The sequence below is a fragment of the Anopheles marshallii genome, chromosome 2, assembly GCF_943734725.1.
Source record: "Anopheles marshallii chromosome 2, idAnoMarsDA_429_01, whole genome shotgun sequence".
NCBI lineage: Eukaryota > Metazoa > Arthropoda > Insecta > Diptera > Culicidae > Anopheles > Anopheles marshallii.
This window is the reverse complement of record NC_071326.1, coordinates 35,360,205-35,381,170: the sequence shown is the minus strand read 5'-3', so window position 1 is coordinate 35,381,170 and position 20,966 is coordinate 35,360,205. Positions and strand designations below refer to the sequence as shown.

Here is a 20,966-nt window from a genome sequence, read left to right as displayed (position 1 = left end):
ATAAGCAAGCAGGAAAAAAAAATAAATTGAGGAGAAAAAACCATACCCCGTGTTGGTGCGTGTTGCCCCGATGATGGAAGCTTAAGAGCACGGTGCAATAAAATCAACTGATAAACAAAATGTCAAATACCTCGAACCTTCCACCAACCACGGGTCGATGGGTAAAAGACGCAGCAATCGAAGTTTGCCCATGACAAACATCGAACTAAATCGTACGGAAGAACGAAAGAACCAAAATAAAACACAATAATAATAAGGATGTAATCTAGATAAGCGCACGGTTTTTTGCAAATTCTTATGTTTTAAAGCAAAAGATTATAGACAATCGGTAAGTAATAAAGCAAACGCAAAGGAAAAAACAAAATCAAAAGCTTGAGTCAAAAATCGGGGAATGTGTTGCGAAAATAAGAAAACAGTTTAAATCCCCATTTTATAATCTCCACTTACACTTTTGCTCCAAAGTTGTGCGTGTATGCCCATATGCGCTATGTACTGTGATAGATAAGAGAACAAAGATATAACAAATGAAGGAAGCAGAGAAAAAGACTCTTCTTTCCAGAGGAAGCTGCGGAGAGATGCAAACGTAAGAGAAAGATGCGAATAGCATAACAGCAATTGAAAAGAAGAAACTCCCAAACCACGCCAGACACAAAAGAACACAGGTTAAATGATGTGGAATTGCAAGCAAAAGGCTTCGGGCGCCGAAAAAATAAAAGATGGCAAGAGCAAAACGAAGGAAAGAAAAAACCCAGTCGAAGATGAAACAACTGTTCAGAGTAATTAGCACCAGCAGAGTCTCAAGCGTTCTTGCATCATCATCATCATCATCGTCATCGCCATCATCGCCATCTGCATCGAAACTTAAGCAAGTGGGTACGTAAAAAAAACGCAAATCTTTGCGTGATCATCGGTACGAATTAGCTAAAACTACTTAAAGGATATTATTAACAAGAGATAATACATATCCTTATGACAAAAACCAACTGTACGTGAGGGTGTTTGACGTGTGGTTGAGATTTTAACCTAAACCAAACGTGGTACACCAGCTTCTTCAAGATCCGACATCTATGCAAAGCTTTTTCAAACAATGAAATTGCGAAAGCTTTCCGAGAAACTGTTTTGAGGATAACAAATTATATTTCAAGCATGATCGAAAGGAGGGAGTAGGAAGTCACACTAATCTCAATGTGGATAAATGTGAGTGTCACAACGACTTCGATGTAAGTTTCATGAATTAAATTCGACAGACTTCGTTAGGCTGAGTAATGACAAAGGACGACATAGTCCGTAAAGTCTTTTCTTACCGCTTGATTTTACATAGGCCTTATATTGCAACGGAATCATCGTTGATGAGATCGCCAGAAAGACCGGAATAAGAAGACCTTGAACAGATCAAAGGACTCCAACAACAACCGAAGATCGCGTAACGGCTAAACCACTTGATAAAACTCTACTCTACAAACGGCAAATGTCTAAAATACTTTGAATATTGTTTGAATTAACTAAAGCAACGCAAAACACTTTTACTTTCAAACTAAACTTAATATGCATAAATATCAACATAATAAATCATTCCATTAAATCAAACGTTGAACATTAAATGGTAAACAATAAAGTAAGGGAGCAAAATTAATGCCCCAGAACCTAATAAAACCGTCGTAATGGATAAGCGGGAAAGGATACATTAAAGCTCGTGAACAAGTTTGCTCCGGTGTACAATGGTTCACGAGTATGATAATAATCGGTAACGGTAAGCAGAACACGTGGGATTGTAATTTGAACGTGAAAGCGAATGATTTATTATATTACAGTAGGGAATTATTGTAGACATGAATCATTATTGTATTGATCATTACTATTATTATCTGTTGCAAAATAAAGTAACAACAACAAAAACAACCGCCGATAATGAAGAGAAGCAAGAGAACGAAGAAAAGGAATCAAATATAGAAAAAAAACAAACAGGTGGAAAATGAAGTTGATAAGTAATGCATACATCAACATACATCCCATGCTGGTGAGAGGGTTGCAAGACTGGTCCGAATTCATCCTTTTTTTTTGTATCATGTTAATCCCAAAAGGATGATGGCTTTTGCGTTATTATTATGCATCCCGGATGGTCTCATTGAACCTTTCGCTTTTTTTCCAGCTTCCTTCGAAACATTATTCGAATATTTTTACATTCTTAATTTGTTTGCACTTATTTATGAAATTTTATGCTCTCACCGAAGATTTTTATTTGTTTTACTCTTTTTTATCACTCTTATCCTTTTGCGTGCCGTTTTTTTTGTTTGTTTGATTGCGTTTCCTTTACTCACATGTTGTTCAATGCAATGTTTATCGACTCTCTGTCTCTCTCCTTCGCTTACTCAAAACCGTTCTGCGAAAGAGGCGCACAGGAGGGATAAGTCATTTGTTCCGTAGATCTCATGACATTAACCTCGCATCAAATCACAGGCAGAATTTTGCATAATGAGCAAACGGGTCAGGTAGCATATGGTTTACCCACGGCATGTCGATGGGAATGTCGTGTTTTACAGGTGTTAATTGGTTGTTTTATCATACCGGGGGAGGGTTTTCCTGCCTCCCACCGTCACGAGAAATCCCAGAACCATACGGTGAGCAGTGTCAATTACCATCGGTGCGAGAAGAAACTGTAAAGATGAAAAGAAAATTCCCGAAAGCCAAATGTGAGTGTTTGGAGTATATAAACAACACAACACAAAACCCCCCGAATTCAGTATCCATCATCATCCCCATAGTAAGCTGCTGCGTGGTCCATTTGTCCATTGCAGAAGTGCAGGGGGGGGTAAAACAGAAACAAACCGTGCATTTTGAAAAATGCAATCGATGCGTGCCAATGGTGGTGGAAACATTATCGTCCACCAAAATATCTACCAATTAAATTGAGAAAAATGGAATGTATGTGCGCCTGGTTTTGCCATGGTAACCGACCTGGTTCGCCTGGCAACCGCATTTTGTACTTTTAATGACGCGTTGCAAATTAAAGCGTGTCATACCTTTTTTTTGCTTTATTTCGCATGTTCCGTACAGCCATCCTTCATGCACTTATCAATTCGATTGCAAATGACAATGTTTGGGGTGGGTGATTAATACAACGTACAATATGATATGCACAATACATCGGTACAATTTATCGTATTGTTTAAATTAGCAGTACGTGTGTAAATTGTTGTAATAAAACATGGCCCCACACCAGCCCAATTATTATAAGTACCGGAAACACTTTCGCTTCGATTAACTACGATCAGGCTCGCTGACTCGCACTGGCACTTTTGCGTCCAAAAACATTCCGTTTTTGAAAGTAATTATGCAAATAGAAATGTGTCCCCATTAGCGAACTCTGCGTATCATTAATGGGAAGTCTATGGAAATTGCGTGGTATAATAAAAAAACAGAGCTTCATGCACAATTAGGCAGCCAATCCATTTAACGATGACTCCTGGTTTGCCCCCCATGGTAATCGCACCCGTTTTATCAAACCATCAGCACAACGATTAAACCTAGTCATGTGAATGTAATTGCCATTCCCGGGGTGTACCGATTAACCATCGATCGTCCCGATGGTTTGAGTTATGGTTGTCTTGGTAGGACCATTTAATTCACGCACCGTTCTGCTAATAATCGATCGAGAAGGGAACCATTTTTATTCGGATAATAACATCTGAGTTACAAAAAAAAATCTCCACAACCCGGTATGTGCTATAGCAATCTGACTTACTGTTGTATGGTGGTTTTATTTAGTCCTTCTTTTTGTCCGCTTCTACCTTTATGCTGCCATGCTTCAGCGAGGTCGTTTTCATCCGTTCCAGTACCTCGCTGTATGCCGGTGCAAGTGGTTTCTGTACCACATCCCGATATTCGTAATCCTTTTCCGGGTCAATCTGTGAAGTGTACAGGAAGTGTCAATGAGTGAGCGTAATAGAAATATCCAGGCATTGCCACTACTTACATTCAAACTGTACGACATGTCCGAATCGAACTGGCGCAAATCGCCACAAACCAGAAACGGTATGATCGCACGGTTCACGGGCGAATCCGTTTGGCATGCTATCTGCCGCACATCGTCCAACATCGGATTGATCATCTGCGGTATGTAACCTTCCGGCGGACTGTAGTCCTGACACACCACGAACGCTTCAATGCTAGAATTGCGCGAACTTGGCGGTTTGGCGATTGTGACGCGCTCAAAAAATATTCTCAACTGCGAGTACAGCAGCGTCGTGTCCTTGCCGCGGAAGATTTTAGCCACAAACGTTCCGCCCTTCGTGAGCACGTGCGTGGTAATGTTGAGTGCGGCTAGCAGCAGCTGCGACTGAATGTACTCATCAATATCGTGCAACCCGGTCACATCGGGCGCTCCGTCACAGATCACCAGCTGGGCCTTCTGCTGCTCGCCAAAGTGCTGGATGATTGCCTCCGCCGTACTGAGCATGGTAATATCACCCTGCAGCTGAATGATGCCCGGCAGCGGTCCCATCGATTGCAAATCCACCGCGATGATTTTCACCTCTTCGCGATCCTTGGGCTCACGGCTTTCGTACAGGCGCTTGGACAGTACCTGACTCCAGCTGCCGGGCGCAGCACACAGATCGACCGCACGCGTCACACCTAAAAGCAATAGAACTGTTTCAAGCGTCGGCACAATCGAGGTGAAGCAGTGCATATGCCTACCGTCGAAAATGTGGAACACCTCGTCGATGTGAATCAACTTGAAGGCGCTCCGAGCCCGCCATCCTTCCTCCTTGGCCAGGCGATAGTAAATATCCCGTTTGTCCTTGCTTGTTTTGCCCATTTTCACCGAGTTTTTCACGAGCGCTTGCACTACTTGGAAAGAATACGCGTTGTTTGCAGTTTGCACTTCGCAGCTTTGAAACGTCAACGGTGACAGCTAGCCACCGATTGTTCTTATGGTGCAATTACACGTATCCGAATGAATCCGTTACCAAATTGTTTTCTTTTTATGATGTATTCAGGGTATTTCTTGTATATCTCTGCATCATGCACATAAAATTAATAATAACGCACTAAAAAGCCACATGAATGGCGTAATAAAACGATGTATAATTAGCAATTTGCGAAGCGTTGACGACAGCGTCAACGCCTGCCATACGAACAAAACTCTCCAAAACGAAAACGCTTGCCCCATTAAACGATTTCTTTGTTTACATTCCAGGGCCCGCTGTTGATCGCGGCCGGGTGGGAAATCAACGCCACCACCATAAACAAAAGAACAGCTGATCCTTTGTGTTGTCACCCCCTTTTAGAGAAACCATTTGGGTAAAACATTCAATAGCAGTCGGTCGCCCATTCCGTACGGATCGTGAAACGTAGTAAAATGGGACAAAATGTGCCCTTTTCGAAACAAATGCGTCTAGCCACGAGAGACATTCACAGTGTAAGTGACGCACTTGTTAACGCAAAGTTAGCATTCGGTAAGTAAGGGACACAGTTTTGGGTAAAGTCATCCGTATGCTAACAATTTTCCATCCTTGCGACAGCCCTTTACGATAATCGTGTTTGGGCGGAAGGATTGCTCATCTTCTACGACGTCTTTAAACATCTTGAACAACGCGTACCGCATGATTTTCTACCTCCAGAACTACACCGGACGGCACAGTTCGAACAAGATTTACGCTTCTATCTCGGCGACGGATGGTTCGAACGGCACACCCCAAAGCCTGAAGTGCGTGCCTATTTGAAACACTTGCACGAAATCGAACAGGAAAATGCAAACCTGCTGCTGGCGTACGTGTACCATCTCTACATGGGTCTTCTGTCTGGTGGACAAATATTACAAAAGCGCCGCTCGTTGGGACGTCGGTTTAATCCATTTCGACGGGCAGATGAACGTTCGATTGATGGTGCGGCTCTTACCACGTTCGAGGATAGCAGTATTTACGAGTTGAAGCAACGCTTACGCAAAATTGTAGACGAGTTTGGTGCCCGGTTGGACGAGGAAACGCATCAGCGAATGTTGGACGAAAGTCGGAAAGTGTTCGAGCTGAACAACACCATCATCCGGACAGTGGAGGGCGTCGGTTCAGCAAACGTGCGTATCGTTGCGTACGTTGCTATGGCAATCGCTGGCATCGTGTTGATGCAGTACATTCTACGAAACAATGCTCACAGTAGACAAGACCAATAGACGCTATAGCGTGTAAAGCGGTATGTGTGATTATAGTTGTAACAAATTTTTAATTAAACAATTTAACGATCATTTCGGACCTGTTAACACACAAACAGTCACCGGTATTAGTTTTGTTTTTTTTTTTTCTTTCCGATTAATATTTTTCTTCTAATATAGCGATTTCCACACTGACACGGGCCAGCTAATCGGTACCTGCTTAGGAATTATAACATCGAAATAGACTCTAGAAAGAGGTACCGGTTCGGACGGTTCGCGAACCCACCCTTTGTGCGCTCCCACTCATATCATAACCCGAAGTAATAGCACCCAAACATTTTGCGATTATTGTTATAGTAATATCGAAACCCTCGCTCCTAATATTGGCCAACATGATGCTCGTGGTACCAGTCCTGCAAAGGAAAACTAATGAAGCCTGGTTGCCCGAGTCGCGCTGCCCTATTTTTTACGCAAGTGCCGTGTTCCGCCGGGGAATATAATGTTCCCACGCGACACGGTCATAGAAATCTCGTTCAATTGCTTGTAATTCGTTACGTTAAGTTTTCAGCCTCAGGCGGGTATTAGTTTCTCTCATACGATGTGCGATTCGCCCGTTCGCTTCAAAAACCAAAAACAGATTCATGCATTACAGAATTACGCTTCTCATCTCAACGTGGATAAATAATTACACGAAGTTTGTCCTTGTGCCGTGATAAATGTTGAGCCTTTTGAGCTTTTTTTGTTTTAAGTGGAATAAGCCTTACCACTGTAAACGATATACGTCGCTGTAAGGACAGATCCGAATATCAGGTTTATGGGGAGACGCGTGTATGGTATATAAATATGCAACACACACACACACACTCGTAGCAGGACGGTAAGCATCATTAGCTGTATGAAATCGGTACCCATTTGTGCTAAAGCTAAACTTTACCCCGTGCCTGCCCAATATCTAGTCTCAAACGGGGTAACACACGATCCGAACTCTTGTGAGGTTACTCGTGCAGATGGGATCCGTCGCAATCGGCACGCCCACATTCTTCCTACCCTTTTCTTCCTATTTATTATTATAAATTTGCCTATAAATCTATGCCGTGTATAATAATAGGTAAGTGTGTCTTCCATTTTTTTTCTCGGTAGTAAATATCCCGTAGCTAAAGTATCACATTTCTAATCAAATCTTTCGTCAGTTAGTTCAATTTATCGTTTCGAACTGCGGGGCACTTCAATGCAAGTGGCCAGAAGAAGGCACGTGCGTTGGAAATCTATCTAACCTTACGGGGAGGCACTCGAGGAGGGTGGAAAAGAATATCGGGCCGGACACTTTCATTATTCTAAATTCATACCTAACCTAAGAGTGTCATAGATGATAAATGTATTGAGTTTAACGGCTCCATTACATCCTATATTGCAACAAAACAAAGTAATCCTTCCGATTTCTCTCTCTCTCCCGTAATGGGCCTCCCCGTTATCGTGCAGAAACACGGTAAGTTCTTCGTTAATGGTTAGTCGATAGTTTCTCATGCCTAGGCTACGGAAAAAATACCACTACCCTTCCGTGGCATTGCAGTTCTTCCAAATTGCAGCGCCAGCTGTTAAACACGCTGTTGAGCTGATCGTTAAACGATTGCTCTTTCTTGAGCTATACATGCCTATGCTAGTTTAAACAGAACAAAGGGTTATCCTTCCCCGAACTGGACCATCACGGTACGACACTAACAAACAAAGTAAAGGATAACGATATACCGACGAGGATACTTCACATGTACAAAACAAATCCCCTAAACTCACGGGCTTTTGGAAACAGGTGGAAAGTGCTGCATGAGAGTAAATGAGATTTTGAGTAGTTAATTTTAACCTTGCTAAAGTGTTGTCCCCTTTCTACAACTATCAACATTTAAGGCAGCGTGTGCTTGTTTTCGTCACACGTGTGAAAACAAGAAAGAAAGCTGCACGCAACTCTCCCTGGAATGTTGATTTTGCCGCGATTTAGCAAATACTTTCTCGTTTCCCGCGTTTCTTCTCTCTTCGGTCACTACTGCTGCTACTTGCGCTAGGAATGGGATGAAGGATTATCGCGATTTTCTCTAGTCCCTGCTAGAGATTAAAATCAAGTATTATGAGTAATCCCGACACCGAAGCACGTGGCTAGACGGTGATGCTGTCTGCCCAGTGCCGCAACCGACGAGCGCAGCCAGCATCACCATCCGGCTACCAAAACGGTGTCTGTGTCACTGTCGATCTCGCCCGGGACTTAATCAGTGGGGGTCAGATTTAAATGTGTGAAAGTGCAGTCCGGTTCACCGTGAACCTGGAAAGTACAAGATGGTAGAGGATGGATATGGATCCAATACCCTCCATGTGTTGCTGCTGGTGGCTTTGGAGGCATAGAAGTATAGTTTCTGCCAGTTTGTCGTATGCTGGTGGTGTTTGGTGGTTGGTGTCGTTCTTCCTTTGCTGCTCCCTTCTTGCTCCCCATCCAAGTGTCGATCGAGTCTCTGGAGGATCGTGGACCGATGGAACGCTCATCTCCATCCGAGTGGTTGTGTCGAACATACTCACAATACTTGATTTTAAATGAGTCTTTCCTATGTTTCTATGGTCGGTCCCGTCAATTTGGTCGCGTACACGTTAGCTACCTGCAATGTGGATAAAACAAACCATTTAGACAACCGGATAACTAATATAGAAATTTTGAATGGTAAAGTAGAAATTATTTCTAAATTCTTGTGAAGTTGGCCGGGAATACGTTGAGGAAAATATGGAGTCCCTAAATCTGTCTTAAAATCTTTTTCTAGATGACATCAGTTCTTTTCAAAGTTTTCTAAATTTACGTCATTTCAAAGCTTTCAGACTCGTCATAAAGGGACTCCAGAATATACTACTTGCACTTCAACATCCTGTCTAATATAGTATGCCTTACCCTGTAGATCAGTTCGTACTGTTCGCGTGTTCGGACGGCACTGGCCCGTCCTCGTCGTACGTAGTACACGATCTGTGGCAGATCCACCGTACGCGGTGGCACCTCTAGTAGACGCAGCGCAATGTCACACGCGACCAGCGTTCCGGTACGCCCAGTACCCGGCGAACAGTGTACGGTGAGTGGTCTGCAAAATACGTTCCAAATCAAAAAACAATCCAACAGGTTCGCCGTTGCTGCATTGCTCCTAGACTTACCCCTGAGTTCGTTGTAGCGATTTGTGCTTGTCCATGGTGCCACCGTTGCTGACGATGCTGGACGGCTCTTTGCCGGCGCCCGCCGTACCATTGCTGGTGGCATTGTTGTTATTGTTGTTGTTATTATTATTGCTAGTATTGGTGGTGTCCGTTCCGTTGGCAGCTCCACTCGGCTGCACCGGGGAAGATTCCTCTGTTTCCTCAGCGATCGTGGCAAATTCGGCCAGCTCCGAGGGGGATAGTTTCAGGTAGGTTCGTGCCTCCAGCAGCATACCGATGATGGACGATTCGTCGATCGGAACGCCCGTATCGGGCCACTGATACCAGAAGTGCATGATCTCGCGCAGATTATTGCTGGGCGTGTGACGCATATGCACCGTCGAGATTGTGTACTTCTCCTTATTTTCACGATTTTTCAACGTAAGCTATAACGACATTTTATTTAGTTTGAATAAGGTGTGCTTGAAGGTTCCACGCTTTTTCACCACGCTCCTACCTGGAAATCTCCAAACGTGCGGCTATTGTCCAGAACGACCGATGGCGGCAGATATTCGGCACACTTTTCCACACCGTTCTCGCTCAGATCTGTCGCCATGATGATGACTTTTGAGTTTTGTTCCCACACCATGCGCCAGAAGTCATTGATCGTGTTCTCCATCGGTGCCTGGCATGCAATGTAATAGTTGGCGGAATCCTTGGGACCCTGTTTAGACGAGAGGTTATCGTGGTTAGAATTACAATTTCGATCTCAACGCACAGCTGACGCAACCTACCTTCACAAAGTTAGCATTAATGTACTCCGTCTTCTCGTCGTCGCTCATGCGCTTCAGATGAACACGCGTTTCCGGCAAAGGAACTACGTTTGCGTACCTTTAGTAAGTAAACGTAGAAAACGTCAATTAGTGTCCACATCTTCATCCATACAATCCACAGCCATAAAGTGGCAGCAATTTCCACCTACTTACCGATTCTTATCCTCACATCCTTCCGGTACCTCATCAGCCCGGGCCGTCACATTCGGGATCTCCTTAAACTCGTCATAAATGGCCGTTTTGTTGTGAATGATGTTTGCCAGCTCGGCCACCGTCAGCGGGTTCGTTTTGAAGTTGGGATCTTCGAACGCCGAGTTACCGTACGAACGTTTGGACATGCGGGCCGTATTGCCCTTCCGGCGGACGCTATTGTACACGGACACGTTGTCCAAGCTGTACGCATCCAGCCCCACCGGGCGACAGCGTTGTCCGTACGAGACCTGATTCTGACGCTTGCGGAACACGATCTGCAACGGCGGATAGTACATCTAGATCAGCGCAAGCGTGCACCTGTCTGCCCAGCGATCGGCAGGGTTAGGAACCGGTATTTACACTATGTGCACTCGTTCATACTCTCACTCGCAACCGAATAGGGGATATGAGGATATAGTATCAGAACACCAAACTCCCCAAAACCAAGTGATTAGAGCTTACTCAACACACACTAGACACTCGATAAAAGGAACCAAGTTATGTCGGTGGTCCGATGTTGTCTATAGCTTATTAATGGAACTCATTTAGTTGATCCATACACGAGTTCCAACAATCCTGACGGCTTCTTAACCAATTCACCATTTTGATTACATATGGTTGATGTCTTTTTTATACAATTTTTTGTGTTAGTCTTTCCAACCAATTCTTACTGATCTTCATCGTTTCTATTCCCGACTGAGAGATTATAATGAATAGTTTGAATAATTATACAGTGACTCTCATATGTATGGAAGAAATGATTGGAATAGAAAGTTCAGTAAATATAGATTCTTTACCATCTACTTCAAAACTCAAACATTATTAGCCTTCAAACCTTTAAAGAAATCCCTTCGAGGAAAACCACCCACTCCAATGATCATTCTTTTTTCCATTCACACTCTCGCCTAATAAAACTCATTCATTCTTTGGCGTCACTCAGACGCGCACAGCAGTTACAGATGGTTCCGGGCATCTACTCCGCTCGAGAATACTTACGAAAGCTGCAATCAACAGTAGCACCACGATTACGCTCACGATACTGGCCACCACAGCCACGACCACACTGTTATCCTCTTCTGCCGCCGGTTCACCCTGCGACTGTTCCGTCGTACCGTTAGTGCCCTGCCGTGGAACACCTTGTTCCGTCTGATTCTGGCCCTCTCCCTGCGGTTGATTACTACCGCCCGTGGCAGGAACATTGTTAAGCTCAATGTAGTCTTCCTCCGTGACGGATTCTTCCTCCGACAGTTCGGTGGTCGTCATGGAACGATCAATTGTGCGGCGTGTGGTGTATGCTTCGGCCGAAATCCCAACCGATTGGCCCGATCCGTTCGGTGACGTTCCAGGGCTGACCTCCGTTGTTGGAGCTGAAGACGACGTGCTCGTGGTGGTTGTTGCTGCGAGTGTTGTTGTAGAAACCATATCGTACACATGCTTGTCATCTAAAACGATCGGAACTTTGCCTCCATCGTCAGCCGTTTCGTCAGTGGTCGGTTGCGGTGGATCCGAACGCTCGGTAGTTACGCTCGACTGTCCAATCAAATTTTCACCGGCAGAGGAATCGTCAAACTCGACGTTGTTTGTAAGCGTTGCACTAGACTGGTTCGGCAGAACGGTGGTCACACTTGCAATGGTGGATGCGGTCACCGGAAGCCGTTCATCGCTTCGCACATTTTGGTTCACGTCCGAAAACTCTGCCGAGTCCTGATCTAGTGGCTTAGGATCGGAACCTTCGCGCAACAACGGTGGTAATTCGCTGCTGGACACAGTGGTAGTGAATGAAGCGCTACCCATGTCCGTACTGGTAAGTTCCTTCATCGACACGTCCGTGGTTGTAATGGCGGCGAGTTCTTGCTGCAAGGTCATTGGACGTCTTGCAGGCATCGTGCTAGCGATACGCGTGATCATGGTGGTGAGCGGTATCGGAGGTGTTGTCTGCTCGGTACGTCTCAGAATTGGTGCCACAGGAGAGTAGGTCGTTATTGGAACATCGTCAAAGATACCTACACCGGTGCTAACGTCCGATCGTTGAGTGGTCGTTGTTGAAGTTCGAATTTCCGGTGTGTTACGAATCTTCGAAGATTCCCCAGTTTCGTCCACATTTTCACTAACTTCATAAGTGCGTCTAGTGGTGGTGGCCACAACGTTTTCTCTCTCGCTAGCACCCGCAATCTCATTCACCACCGTAGTGCTGCTAGTAGATCGATCTTCAAATTTGAAATCTTCCAGCTCTTGCCCATCACGATCGGGTTTTTCGGTTGATGGGACAAACGTTGTATCGACTACATTTGCATCTTCCGCTTCCGTGGCCACACTCTCACCATCGGCGACGGCTCTCGTTGGCGCAGTCTCTGTTACGACCGCAGTTAGGCGATTCTCCTCGCTCAGAACATCACCTCCCTCGACAGTCGGAACCTTATTCGCGTACGTTCGCCTATCCTTACCGACCGACGGCTCATCCGACGGTACGGTGGAACGCACGAAGGAACTATTCGCAAAGTCCGCTTGCTGCATAATAATTGCCCAATCCATCAGCTGCTTGAGCGTATTGTTTGCCACCACATTCTCGCTATCATCCCGTACCGTTTCCGTGCTTTCGCTCACAGCCTGACCAGCGTCGGATTGCTTGCGCTCCACTATGCGCATTCCGGCCAATGCCCACGCAGCACCGTTCGGCAGATTAATGTCATTGTCCTCGGTGGTTTCCTCGTTGAACTGGTCCAAGAATTTACCCTTCTTGGTACGCGACGGTATCGTACCGGCCTGTGTCTGGTTGCGGTCCACCTCATTGGAACTTTCTTCATAAGCACTCGTTTCGATCTGTGTCCTTTCCACCGACACGGAACTGTTTCTTTCCACGCTTTCGCTCACACGGACTCCATCAGCGGTGGACTCGTCTTCCGGGCCAACGTTAAGTGTTGATAGTGTGGTTACCGACAAAGGTTCCTCCGTGCTAAGTTCTTTTTCACCATCATCGAACGATACCGCAACTGCAGTGGAATTTTCGTTCCGTGGTACAGCAGCACCCTGCGAGTAGTTGGATGGCGCCGTATATCTGCAATGAAAAAAAAAGAAGGTTAATGGTGTAATCAAATCCGCAGTCATCAATGTACAGTTTCACCAGCGCAAGTCCCGCGATAAGGGCGATTAATTTTTGGAATGCATCCCTACCAACCAGCGACGATTGAACGGAATTAGCTTTTCAGTGAAATCAGATCACTTCTGGTAATGGTACCATTATCGATAAAACTACATGGAAGATATTAATAGAGAGAACAAAACAACAACAACAACACAAAAAACAACATCTCCACAAACGGTAAAGCGTTTTAAAGAGCTTTTGATTTCGGTGCACATTAATGATAGGGCCCCAATAGTAATGATAGGGCTGCAGGAAATAGAAAGCCTGCGGCTAAAACGAACCCCATCCACCATTAAAGATGTGCATCGGGAATTTTAAACGGTTTCTGATTGAGCAGTGTATTGATTAAATGAATTGAATTATCAGCCAATGGTTATTACATGGTTGTTCCGTTCGGTAAAGGTAATGTTGCTGGAGAAATTCGTGAACTTGTTTCCATGTTCCTTTTTGAAAATCGATTTAGTAAAATTACAACTTTAATTCTTTTTTGTTTGAAATGTTATACCATATACTCTTATAAGCTTTCTGTTTTATAACGTTATACATATTAATACACTGTGGCAAAAGACGAGGGTTTCAGAGGGGGTTAATAGAAGAGATTGTTTCATCAGTTACAAATATGTATAGAAATCGGACATTTTCCCAGGGTTTCAATGCAAGATTTTCCACTCCTCTTCATAAAACACAATATACATGAAAATAGGTTGATTAAGTACCTTTTAGTGGGATCAACATATAATTTATTATCTATTTAGTGATTCTTGTAGGTATTAGCACCTAATCTCACACCTAGTATTATGAGCTGATTAAATATCTAATGCTATTCCTAGGGACGTTTTCTATTATTCATTTCACTATTCGTCATAAAACTCAACATTTAAAACAAAGTTATAGCAATCAAGTGCCGCTGGAGGAATCAAATCAAAAATTTATATTATGAGCTGATTAAATTATCAATGCTACCGAAAGGAACTTTACCTCAATACCTACAAAATAGATGCTTCTTCTCACCATTAAACACTTCAATTATGGATACAGAATATTAAATCAAAGGGCCATCGGTGGGATCACCTGCAGATAACGTATTACGAGCTGATGAATTTGTGTAAATTTTATAATTAATCAATCTCTTGTTGATTTGAAAACATTTCTTAGTTTGAATAAAAATATCTTTTAGTAGAACAAAACACAAAAGAACCTTCTTGATATAATTAAAAGTTGAATAATTTTTTTACTTATTGTAACATCAGCTAGGGTTTGGCTAAAACATTCGAGTAATTAAATTCATATTCCCTTTCAGTATTCAATTTTTTCCCCCAACCGTTACCGAAAACCAGCTTGTATTTAAATAACACACGTGACACAAAGAAACACACGCGTGTGAGGGTTTGTTAACACATAGCTAATGCAATTAACTGAATAATCAGACCAGTCTTCTCTCCACGATACAAATCCAGAGCGGTCGATAATAATTGGTGGCATACTTTTTACGCCGAAAGCGCACTGAACCATTAACAAATCATGAAAATAAAACTATCATACATATAAAAAAAAATGTTCACACCAATCCCTTCCCTACATCGATGATTTATAGACGATCGGAAAAAAAATACAGATACTAACAACACATCACGCTTTCCCAAAATACTGCACACACGCCGGAATGGAAAGTGTTAGCGTTGATTTAGATTGGTTTAGTTTTCTTCTACCTTTTCGCCTGATTCCACGTTGGCGTGTACAAAGTGTGCCACCAGGCAAATCCCACCGGTCGCACCACCACGAGGTGTACATCAAGTGCACGAACACAGCCACAATTAATAAAAGCAGAACAACAAAACGTTGATCGCAAACAAGCGCAGAGGCCGGGCCGACGCTTGATTGTGATGTGCTAAATTTTATCATAATTTCTATTCAATTTCAAATCACCACGCACACAAAAAAACCACGCCGCCAACAACCAAAAAAAAAAAAAAAAAAACAGATAGAGCAATCATAATAGTGCCTGGGCTGATTTGTTCGATACTGACCGATCGCGATCGCGATTGCGGTCGGCTTCTAAAGTTTAAATAGATCATCCAACAATAGCAACAAACAGAAAAAAAGAACACTCGCAACAATCACGATCAGGTGCCAAACGTAGCTGCAAACAATAGGCACTGGGAATGGACACGCATTTCATACCACTAGCTCACTAGAAGGAAAACCAAAAACAAACCCCCCCAAACAGTTGAGTGAAAAATTGAGATCGATTTTACCACGGGATCGAACGGTGGAACCGCTTCAACAGCCTTTGTTGAAAAAAAAAACAAGCCACATTCAAACGCACACAAAAAGAAAGCACCCCATGATCGTGGGGAGAAAATTGGTCGGAAAATCAGCGCATGATTGAGAAATTGGGCGCCGGGGCGATAACAGATCAGCGAGCGATCGGGTTAGTTCGATCGGAAAAGCACTCAGGGTTGTTTAAATTTTTGGGGTGGTTGCGATAGTTATCTGCTGGAAATGTTGGGAAGAAAAAAAAATACACCTGGAGCACAAGACAGACACAAAAGGTAGAAAAGAGAGCGAGATAGAAAGAGACGCTAGGGGATAATTGAAATCTTCTTCGACTCCTTCCAATACTTTGCTTCCCATTCTCCGTCGCAAGGCTGGCAATTTTTACGTTGCAAAACACAAACAAGCTTCTTCTGACGCACGATCCAGTCCCGCTTTCTCGCCTTCTTCCAGTGCAAGTGGCCAACCCTAGGCAGAAGGTGTTAGCTTTTTCCGTTTTCCACCTAATATTGTTCCATACCCCCATGCCGTTCCGAATGGAAGGAACACCAATTTTCCATCCCGTACGTCATGGCCGGTTGTATGGCCATTTTCGGCCCGAAATGTTCCTATTTTGTGAGTGTGTGTTTTTGTGGATGCAAGCATAGAGAATAGAGAGATACACCGAGAGAGGATCGAGGCCACGCGCACGCACGCCACTGCAAACGACGCGATGCTCCGCCGGGAAAGCGCTCAGCGAAGCGATTGGCGTTCGATAGGAAATGAAATTAGACGATTATTGTTGTTGCCTTAACTGTGGTGCTTGTAGCGCTCAACCCAGCGCAACCCTTCCCCGAGCGTAGTCCCCTCGCTACCACCGAATACCTCGCTAATCATAACGGTGGTCGATGTTTAATCATGAACGTAAGTGCGGCACTCGCACGCTTTCCTACACTTGCTTCCATCACCGAAACGAGGCCGCACGAAATTAGTAGCGAACCATCTGGCGAGAGTTACCCGGCAGGAAAAGCAGTGAAAAACAAAACAAAAAAAAAACACACACACTCACACACACACACACAAACCTCTGCCCAATAGAGTCCAGAGCGCATACATTCCGCGATGGCCAAGAGCGCACGGTGATCGATCATTAGTGGCCCTCCCGAAAAATGAGGCCCCATTGTTGTTATCTTTCCCCGGTGTCGGCGGTATTTGCCTGTTGATCACTTACCTACTTAAGTCGAACCGTTCGCCGTCCTCCTCGGTACGGGTTGAACCCGAGGCACTTAACGTTTCCGCGTCTGGGTTTGCCTCGGGAAGCGGCACTGATGTTGGTGCGACGACACTACTATCATCCTCCTCACCAACATCAACTCTGGCCTCGGTGGTGGTCTCCTCCGCCAGCGAGTCCTGCTCAATGGGTGCCTGCTGCTGGACGGCAGGGAGTTGTTCCGTGCTTTCAAGTCTTGAACTTTGATCCGATTCGGCCGACGGTTCCGATTCCGACGTTCGCAATTCCGTTGACGATGATCCACTGCCACTGCTCAGACTCTCCGCTTCAGAGCCCACCTCGTTTGGGACATTCGAGCGGGCAGGAGCGGCAGTTGGTGCTGGGGTAGTAATTTCATCATTTGCAGCCGATTCTGCAGATGCCACAGTATTCACGGCGGCCAGCTCCGTCGAATCCTCGCTCCTATCGGACACATCCGCATCGGATTGCTGTTGGCTGGCACTCAGCGATTCATTTATTCCTTGCGAGGACGAAGAATTCGCGCTGTCCTCCTCTCCAGTGCTGGAGGAGTCTTTCATGGAGCCCAGCGATTCTTCACCAGATGGCGCTAGCGTAGTTTGGGCAACAGTAGCTTCTTCCTCCTCCGTGCCGCTCGATTGCCGTTCCATCGTTTCCGAAAGGGCCGACGTTAACTCATCCTCACTTTCATCGCCCGAAATGACGGCACTGTCCGAGTTTAAACCATCGGCCGGGAACTGTTCGAAACGATCGTTTGGCCGGGGAGGAGTGGTCGCCACCTTATTGGACGCATCCTCATCAGTCGGGGCCAACGTTGTCGCTTCGAGCACCCCGCCCGTTACCGTTTGTTCGCTGCTGTTTGAAGCCACGGTTGGCACGGATTCCTCCGCCTGGCGTCGTACAATTACTCGTGCCCTCGCCGCGGGTAGATGACTGCAGAGCAGCACAACACACCCGGCCAATGCCATCAATGCCACGAATCGTGCCATTCTGGACGTTTGTCGATTTAACTTCTTTTGCTCTAACATTTGCTTTTAGTTTCGTTTGGACTGTGGTGGTGGTGTGGAAACTCACGCACCAACCTGCGAGTTTTCCACTTTCTCACAGTAACACTACTCTACAGTGTGATGCAGTAGCACTCGGTGAGGTGCTGGTCATTCTTCTGTCCTCTGCTCTGTCCGTAGGATGTTCACTTTCTTGGTTAGCACTTTCCGAAAAGTATTGCGAAGAATGGAAACCTGTAGGTGAAGGAAAGCGAAACAAAATACATCATTAGCCGGCGTGCATTGGTGTCTGTAAATATGTTACCACTGCCTAACATTGTATCGTGCAATTGTCTGAAGAGAAGCGAGAAAGCTTTAACGCATCATCAATACACATAAGCGCGTCCGGATGGGTGCGATCCATTCCCACTCTTATGTCAATATTCGTCTCCCATGACGATGACCACAGCGGCAACAGTGGCTACCGATGCTTTGGACCTGCCTCCCTGTGTTCACGGTATCGCGTAACATTTACTTACATCCGTGCGAAAGTAAAAACCTGCCATGGGACCATCATTACACCATGTCCCTCAGTTCACTCATCTTCGTGATCGACATCTTCTTCTCCCAGTCCAGTTGGTCTGGCGCGGTTGACGCTCCCCGCAGCATGGTAATGGATTGCAAACCCATCGCGAAACGATCGAACGATCGCGACGAGTGGGATCGAATGTTTTCTTCGCATCACTTTCACCTTCATTCGCACGGACGAACGGTCCGGAGCAGTCATCAACTCATGCAGATCAGGGCCCGCATTAACCAACGCGCTGTTGATGCAGTTGATCGATTGACAACAAACCCAGCAACCCTCGATCCGTCGGATGAGACTAACGGCATTGGGCCGGCTCAGTTGCTTCGTTGCTACGGTCAATGTTTTCCTAACCGGTTACGCGATTGCTATTGCTTGTTTAGGCGTGCCCAGGGTTTTTGCACCATACATCGAGAGCGTTTCCGCCGATCCGGATGTTGGCAACATGATCACGGACGTCCGACAGTGCCGTTGACATGTACGGACCGATGCTTACTACAACTGCGGAACGAGCGGAACTCCATTCATTGAACCGCCGTCGTCTTGCTTGCGGTTTGTTTTGTTGCGAGTTTGATAACGACCCTGAAAAGCTTGAACGTGATGTCTAGACAACTGTGACCGTCGCTTTGCGTCCTAGGTTTGTCGCGCACCTCCCGCTCCAGTTGCAACAATTGTAAGTTTCCAGATGAAATTAAAACAACTTTTGGGGACAACTTCATACGGGTAACATCATCATCAACATCATAGTCTGCATCGTTTCACCAGCACACGATCATCTTGATCATCGTTCCGCTCTTTACCGTGGCCTACTATGTACAGCGTTGACAAACGACCGTTGCCAGTAATTGGGGCCATACGCACACACACACACAGGCGGTGAATGACAAGAATGAAACAAAAAAAAGTGGGAAGGAAAACTTCACATACACTCCCACGAACCGCCATCAACATGATCGGCGGAAATTTCTCGCTATTACCATGGGTGCGGAAAATTAAAGCCTTCTACCCAGCCAGCCCCACTCGTGCCGGGTGTCCGGACAGAGAGATATATCATTAAAATTTTTGCCACCCAAAAAAAAATGAATGAGCCACCCCACCATGACTCTGTTTATTGCAGTAATTCGTTTTGTTTGTGTAGTTTATGGGTGTTGAGTTTGTCGTTTTGCTTGCAAACTTTCCACATGTTTCCAGTTTGGGTGGAAAAGTTTTATTTGACACCAATTTTTATTCAATTACAGCGAACGGGCACTGGTGCGAATCTCACCATATTCTATCGCGCTTTCGATAGTGCATCCTTCCAAATGCTTCCAAATTCCATCAAGATGAATATCCTTCCATGTCTAATAAATGGTTCCAGCGCAAACAACATAGTTTATAACGAATGGAAACGATAAATTCTTCAACATGGCCCGCTTCTGTCTAACCTGATGGCTGAGTAGCTGTGTAGGTTTGGTTTCTTTACGACCACACATCTTCATTACCCACTACGCCATCAGCAGGCGTAATGGTACAGCAAAGTAATAGAACGCAGCATTAACCATCGCCTAAGGGTGTAAAACACTGACAGGCAGAAGAAGGGCACAGAAACTAACTCATCATCCGCCGTGATCACCAGTTCGTTTGATGTTGTTTGCGATGCCTGCGTTGGTGCGGCATACTGCTCCACCTGAGTGGACTGTGACAAATGACCTGAAGTCTTATGTCCGGGCATTCCATTCAGTCCATGTGGACCATCGTGTGCCCGAGAAAAATCACATAAACCACTTAAGCTGTTACTTCAAACTGGACTCTACAGAGAGTGGTATTTTCTTTTAATGATTCAGCTTGTGCCGAAGCTATGTGCAACGTCTTCGTCTCCAGCATTGAATCGGCTGCGTTTCTGAACGTTTAAATGATGTTTGTCTCGCATAAGGTTTCACTAGTAGTTACCGTGGTAAGCAAATATAATTCAAACATGTGAAAAAAAGGAAAGAAAATGCCCACCAAAGGTGTTTTCTTCACACACTCGATCGCACTTTCCCATGCGCCCAACATGTGATTGCGAGTAAAATCGATCATCCTCCACCGTTGTCGTTACGTCAACTTCCCGCTTGATCTTCGCTGACTAATTATAAATCCATTTGGCAAACTCACAATTTTCAACGTGTGCAAATGCATTTCCTCCCGTAATCGATGCGGTGGAAAGGAAATGTGGTGCTTTCACTGCGTAGGGGAGGGCAAATTTTTGATATGGGAACCCTCTCGCCCAACATCCCACCCGGCGGACATCTGTTTTGCGTTTTCTGTGGCATTCGATTGATATGCTGTCCGATTTAATGTTTTCACTTTGGCGAGGATTTTTTTTTTGCATTACTCGAGCGATGTCTAGCGATCCGTTGTCAGAGACAGAAATCTTGTCGGCTGGCTTGTCTATCGGCCGATGGA

The 20,966-nt window shown here is 45.1% G+C and overlaps 3 protein-coding genes across 3 annotated transcripts; 1 reads left to right on the top strand and 2 right to left on the bottom strand.

Annotated features, from left to right (window-relative positions):
- Positions 1-3,761: 3,761 nt before the first annotated feature.
- LOC128719676 (putative tRNA (cytidine(32)/guanosine(34)-2'-O)-methyltransferase 1) lies at positions 3,762-4,816 on the bottom strand. Its single transcript, XM_053813304.1, has 3 exons — positions 4,696-4,816; positions 3,974-4,632; positions 3,762-3,905 (listed from the first exon to the last, which is right to left on the bottom strand). The coding sequence occupies exons 1-3, from the start codon at positions 4,814-4,816 to the stop codon at positions 3,762-3,764; spliced, it is 924 nt and encodes a 307-aa protein (XP_053669279.1).
- Positions 4,817-5,359: 543 nt separating this feature from the next.
- Positions 5,360-6,169, top strand: LOC128706815 (heme oxygenase 1). The gene is made up of 2 exons (XM_053801756.1): positions 5,360-5,456; positions 5,523-6,169. Exons 1-2 carry the CDS (start codon positions 5,360-5,362, stop codon positions 6,167-6,169), a joined length of 744 nt encoding a protein of 247 aa, XP_053657731.1.
- A 2,567-nt stretch (positions 6,170-8,736) lies between these two features.
- Positions 8,737-18,001, bottom strand: LOC128707424 (mucin-5AC). Its single transcript, XM_053802375.1, has 8 exons — positions 16,956-18,001; positions 11,326-13,384; positions 10,291-10,625; positions 10,099-10,195; positions 9,822-10,028; positions 9,326-9,750; positions 9,072-9,255; positions 8,737-8,787 (listed from the first exon to the last, which is right to left on the bottom strand). The coding sequence occupies exons 1-8, from the start codon at positions 17,999-18,001 to the stop codon at positions 8,737-8,739; spliced, it is 4,404 nt and encodes a 1,467-aa protein (XP_053658350.1).
- Between the last annotated feature and the right edge of the window lie 2,965 nt (positions 18,002-20,966).

Bases quoted from the DNA above. Each gene is read 5' to 3' on its own strand.
- LOC128719676 (XM_053813304.1), bottom strand. From the start codon at position 4,816: ATGGGCAAAACAAGCAAGGACAAACGGGATATTTACTATCGCCTGGCC. The intron at 4,633-4,695 runs GTAGGCATATGC...TATTGCTTTTAG, and splicing joins GGTGTTCCACATTTTCGACG to GTGTGACGCGTGCGGTCGAT. The intron at 3,906-3,973 runs GTAAGTAGTGGC...TACACTTCACAG, and splicing joins ACATGTCGTACAGTTTGAAT to ATTGACCCGGAAAAGGATTA.
- LOC128706815 (XM_053801756.1), top strand. From the start codon at position 5,360: ATGGGACAAAATGTGCCCTTTTCGAAACAAATGCGTCTAGCCACGAGA. The intron at 5,457-5,522 runs GTAAGTAAGGGA...TCCTTGCGACAG, and splicing joins TAACGCAAAGTTAGCATTCG to CCCTTTACGATAATCGTGTT.
- LOC128707424 (XM_053802375.1), bottom strand. From the start codon at position 18,001: ATGTTAGAGCAAAAGAAGTTAAATCGACAAACGTCCAGAATGGCACGA. The intron at 10,196-10,290 runs GTAAGTAGGTGG...TACTTACTAAAG, and splicing joins GGATGTGAGGATAAGAATCG to GTACGCAAACGTAGTTCCTT. The intron at 9,751-9,821 runs GTAGGAGCGTGG...ATGTCGTTATAG, and splicing joins GCACGTTTGGAGATTTCCAG to CTTACGTTGAAAAATCGTGA.